The following is a 5,657-nucleotide window of genomic DNA, read 5'->3' on the forward strand; positions in this document are numbered from 1 at the left end:
AAGTACTTTTATCCTTTCCCCATTGAGTATGATGGTAGCTGTAGGTTTATCATCTATGTCCTTTATTATGTTGAGGTATGTTTCCTCTATTCCCACTTTGCTGAGAGTTTTCATCATAAATGGATGCTGGATTTTGTCAAACACGTTTTCTGCATCTATTGATATGATCATCTGATTTTTATCTTTCAATTTGTTAATGTGGTGTATAACATTAATTGCTTTGTGGATATTGTACCAACCTTGTATCCGAGGAGTAAATACAACTTGATCATGGTGTGTGATATTCTTAATGTACTGCTGAATTTGATTTGCTAATATTTTGTTGAGGATTTTTGAATCAGTGTTCATAAGGGATATCGGCTTATAGTTTTCTTTTTTGGTAATGTCTTTGTCTGGTTTTGGAATCAGGGTAATTGTGGCTTCAAAAAGAGAGTTAGGGAGCTTTCTCTCCTTGAATTTTTTTGTAATAGTTCGAGAAGAATAGGTGTTAATTCTTTTTTGAATGTTCGGTAAAATTCACTCATGAAGCCATCTGATCCAGGACTTCTGTTTTTGGGGAGTTATTTGATTACTGATTCAATTTTGTTAGTGGTAATTGGTTGGTTCAGATTTTCTGCTGCTTCTTGACTCAGTTTTGGGAGATAGTATATTTCTATGAATGTATCCATTTCTTCCAGGTTGATTTGTTGGTGTACAATTGCTAGTAGTATTTTATTTTGATTTTTTTGTATTTCTGTGGAGTCTGTAGTTACTTCTCTTTTGTTTCTGATTTTATTTATTTGGGTCAGCTCTTTTTTTTCTTGATGAGTCTGGTTAAGGGTTTATCAATTTTGTTTAAACTTTCAAAGAACGAGCTCTTGGTTTCATTAATCTTTTGTGTTGTTTCTCTAGACTATTTTCTTTATTTCTGCTCTGATCTTTATTATTTCTTTCCTTCTACTCACCTTGGACTTTGTTTTGGGCTTTGTTCTTTTTCTAGTTCTTTTAAGTTTAAGGTTAGATTGTTTATTTGAGCTTTTTCTAGTTTCTTGAAGTAGGCCTATATTGCTATGAATTTCCCTCTTAGGACTGCTTTCACTGTCTGTGTTCCATAGATTTGGAGTTGTTGTGTTTTTATTTTCATTTACCTAGGTATCCTGATTTCTTCCTTGATCTTTGTTAACCCATTCAGTTTTGTAGCATGTTGTTTAACCTTCCTGTGTTTATGTATTTTCCAGTTTTTTCTTGTAGTTGATTTCTAGTTTCATACCATTATGATTGGAGAAGATGGTTGATATGATTTCAGACTTAAATTTATTGAGACTTGTTTTGTGGCCTAACATGTGATCTATACTACTTTGCTTTCTTACTGGCCAAGGGAGCTTTGAGACAAAAATACTTGAGAACACATTTTATATCTCTGTCAATGTAATTGTTTATTGTTATGAAGCTAGGATATCAGATATCAAGTAATACTGCTTTTTCTCTTCAGAATTTTTTTTTATCACAACGAAGAAATCACTTAGAGGTAAGCTAGAAATTGTGAAACGTTTAGAAGAGTTGTATATGTTAATATTATACTTCGGCAGTATGTATAATCTTTTATTATACTCACTATATTCTGTGTGCATTTAGTTCCAGTAATGAGAGTATATTTAATTGTCAAGAAGACATGAGAAGAAAATATGGTAATCTGGAGAGTCTTTTGGATTTTTTGAGGGATTTTGAGATGCTGAACTGCAGAGAGTGGGGCTCTAATCTCTGGCATGGTTGGAACCAACTACATATGTATCTGTTTCTTGGGAGTAAATTTAGGATGCGGAAGAACAGAATGTGACCTGAACACCACTAGCTGCTAGAGCTTGCTGGATGTGAAGGTCATCCATCTTTTCCAAATGCTTGTAAGTAAATTAAGTGATTCTCTGCTCTTGTGTGCCAACCTAATGGAAAACTGCTGTAGATATTTTATATTTCAGTCTTCGAAGTAGTTTGTGCAAGTTTTTAGAATCGAGATTTAATGCAGACTTGGATTGGATACTGCATGTTTTATTGGTCTCTCCATAGATCGCTGGTAGCTCATTGCACCATGTGTGGCATTTGGGCTCTCTTTGGCAGCGATGACTGCCTTTCTGTTCAGTGTCTGAGTGCTATGAAGATTGCACACAGGGGTCCAGATGCATTTCGTTTTGAGAATGTCAATGGATACACCAACTGCTGCTTTGGATTTCACCGGTTGGCAGTGGTCGACCCCCTGTTTGGAATGCAGCCAATTCGACTGAAGAAATATCCTTATTTATGGCTCTGTTACAATGGTGAAATCTACAACCACCAGAAGGTAAAAAGCCGGAAGATAACTGATGTGATTAAACCTCACAGCTCGTTGGTTATAATAATTCTATATATTTTGTATAATAGTTTTTACTTTCCAAAGCACTTTCCATGTTCATTACCTCATTGGTTCCAATTATATAGATATAGCACTGATGCTCGAAGAGGTGAAGTGAGTTGGTCCAAAAGATAAATAGGGATTACAATTCAATTCTTTAACTCAGAGTCTTTTTTTTTTTTCCTATTATGAATTTGATTATTAATTAGAGCCTGTGCTAGGCTCTGTGTTAGATGCTAGGGATACATTAGTAAATAGGAGAAGTAGGTCTGTGCTCTAAAGGAGCTTATTCTATTAGAGGGTAACCAAAAACATCACTGTACACAAAAGAAGCATTCTGAAAACATGAATATAGACCTGATGGATCTGGGAGATCCAGTTTTAAGAAAGATGGTCAGAGAAGGTCCCTTGAGAAATTGACACTTGAACTGAGATGCAGTGAAGAAGGGTCAGCTAGCAAGACTGGGAAGAGCAGTTCATGTAGAGGGAATAGCATGCATAGAAGCCCTGAGGCAGGAAGCCGACCTGGGACTGTCCTAAGAGATCAAGTTTGGGGAGGTAGGCAGGAGCAGATCAAGCAGGAGTTCATACAGTAAGGAGTTTGGAATGTCATTCTAAGAGCAGGAGGATTTGAGGATTTTAAGGCAGGGACAGAATTTAATAGTTTGGAGGTCATTTTATCTGTAGCTTTTCTATACTGCTGCCCTTAAGATATTTATTGCTATTTCATATTTCCACTTAATCAAGAGCCATAGGACAAGAAGGCGGGTAGATGCAATGGAGTGCAAGAAATAGGACTTTTAGTAGCATTAAAATTGGAACAGCTTTCTATCTGGTGAAAGTTTACTTTTATATGAGAGTGGGCGAGTGGATGGAAATTCTGACCCAAGGAAGCCAAATTTGCTAAGAACCTTCCAATCCGAAATTATTTAGCTAGTGTTTCATAAGAAATTTTTTTATCTAAATTTTCAAATTGTTTTTTGTTTGTCACCCTCGTTTCCAACTTTTAATTTTGAAAAGTTTACACAAAGAGTAACAGAACAATGAGAACCTGTATTGAATAATAGTTAACATTTTGCCATATTTGTTTTATCTCCCTCTCTGTATTTATACATTCACATTTATTTTTGTCTGATTTTGAGTATATTGCATATATTATGACACCTCTAAATATGTAAGCATTTATCTCTTAAAAGTCAGAACATTCTTCAACCTAACACCAATACTAAGAACCAAAAATATCATCTAATATCTCATTCATATTAAAATTCCCCAAGCGTCCTGAGAATGTATTTATAACTGGGGTTTTTATTTGTTTTGAGCTAGATTTCATTCAGGGTTTTTACCTTTGGTTGTGATGTCTCTCGATATTCTTTGAGCCTTCTTGATATATACCTATCATTCACGGATAGGGTTTTATATTCTAGCTACCCTTCGGTCACTTTTCTCCAAACAATAGCTCTTGCCATGTTTGTTGTCTGCTTATAGGAACACTCTCAATATAGGCTTTTCATTTGAAAAGTTTTTTTGTTATTCATCAAACCCAGGCACAATTTTTTTGGGTGCTTGGAGATGAAATGGTGAACAGGAAAGGTAAGAATGGAGTGTCACGTTAATGGGAGTACAGGAGGAGAGTAGTTGAAACTTCTTTCTTACTAAACCAAATTAGTACCACATACGTGAGAATGTTAAGTTATATTATGGCAATATTAGCCTTTCACCTAAATAAGATAGGAAATTCCTTGTTTTACTTGAACAGCATTGCTGCTTTTGTGTGTTTTGTATCGAAAATATACAAATAGCCAAATATGTCGTATTTTCAAAAGCAGAGAAGTTCCAGTTATCTATGGTAATGGAATTTGAGCAGCTGAAAATCTGTCTGAAGAGTAGAATGGACATTTTAGGCTTATATAAAGTATTCTGCAACATAAACTCCAGAGCCCTCCTTTTTATTTGATCAAAATAAAATTTATTACAACTACTAAAATACAGCCAGAGGTGTATCAGGAATGGAGGGAGAACAGGTCAAGGAAAGGAGGAATCGGAGCAAAGCCTGGGGCAAAGAGGAGGTCTTCTTCCTGCAGGGAACGTCAGGGCCTTACACGTGACAAGTCCAGCAACAATATGATTTCTGGATGGTGTCAAGATATGAGGCTTTTGTTTCAGGAGGGTAGAAAATGGTACATGTGAATCATTAACCAATAAATTACCTGCAAAGTTTAGGCCAAAGAGCAATGACGACATGCTAGTGGTGGAGGATAGACGTGGGAAGCTATCACTTCTAATATCATCGAATGCTTTATGGTCATTTATCCTCAAATACTTAAGCCAAGAAGGGTCAGCAGAAGCCTGTTTCCAAATCCCTCCTGCTAGAGACAGATCATCTCTGAAAGTCAGAGCAGGGGGAGCAGGAGGTAGGTGGCTTTGTAGTCACAGGAGGTAGCCACAGCCCATTTTTGGACAGTTCTGTGAGTGCTTCTAGACAAAAGGTTCACAGATTTATATAGCAAATGAGATTGTAGAGCATGTTTTATTTTTATAGGTCATACATATACATATACAAACACAGAGACTTTTTGAAATTTAAAAACATATTTTAAATGTTTAAACTTATCTAGGATTTCCACCTGATATTGTTTGTCAGCCAGAAATCATGAGGAAGTGCAGAGAGAGAAACACACCAAAGACTTTCCACCGTCACAGTTTGCCAGTGGTGGTGGAGAGCCAGAGTTCGGGCATAACTTGATCAGACCCTCTTAGTGTGCAGGCTGTGGTAGTGATGGTGTCTGTGCTGTTTCTCTGGGGCATGTAGACCAATAACCTTCACTATCATTTTGTCTGTCAGTAAGAAGTAGCTTTAATTCCACTGCAGTGGTGGAAGAACCAGATGCTGTAATCCTCCCTTAGGAACCAACAGCTTTGTTTTGGACCACGTGTCAGTTATAGTGATGGAATCATTTATTCTTAGGGAAAAGTGCTAAATATGTTTGTCCTTTTCCTTTCTGTTTTCATAGGTAGATATTGGGAATACTATATTCCCAAACCAAAATTTTACAGTAGTGGGAGACATATTTTTAGTGTCATGGCAACTGGGCAACCTATTTGCTTAACTTACATATATATGTACATATATTCGTATTACACAGTATGTATATAACATGCATTTCCATCCTGCACATTGATTGGTACATTGTCTTTGCATTCTCTTTATCGGAATGCAAGTAAAATTTTTACAGGTTTAGCTTTTTGTTATAAAGAATTTGTAGAATTGTGAGTTCAAACAAACTATATT

The 5,657-nt window shown here is 36.1% G+C and overlaps 1 protein-coding gene across 4 annotated transcripts in view; it reads left to right on the forward strand.

The window, feature by feature from the left end:
* The window catches only part of ASNS (asparagine synthetase (glutamine-hydrolyzing)), a 23,228-nt gene that overhangs the window by 5,472 nt on the left and 12,099 nt on the right, over nt 1-5,657 (forward strand). For 3 of the 4 annotated variants that reach the window (XM_023533042.1, XM_011363224.2, XM_023533051.1), the window contains exon 2: nt 2,044-2,314. In XM_023533042.1, the coding sequence (XP_023388810.1) occupies nt 2,066-2,314 (249 nt within the window). In that variant the 5' untranslated portion in view covers nt 2,044-2,065. Of the gene's footprint in view, nt 1-1,794; nt 1,881-2,043; nt 2,315-5,657 lie in introns of all 4 variants that reach the window. The other variant, XM_023533055.1, reaches the window with a different exon arrangement.

The sequence above is a fragment of the Pteropus vampyrus genome, unplaced genomic scaffold, assembly GCF_000151845.1.
Source record: "Pteropus vampyrus isolate Shadow unplaced genomic scaffold, Pvam_2.0 Scaffold4, whole genome shotgun sequence".
Lineage (NCBI taxonomy): Eukaryota > Metazoa > Chordata > Mammalia > Chiroptera > Pteropodidae > Pteropus > Pteropus vampyrus.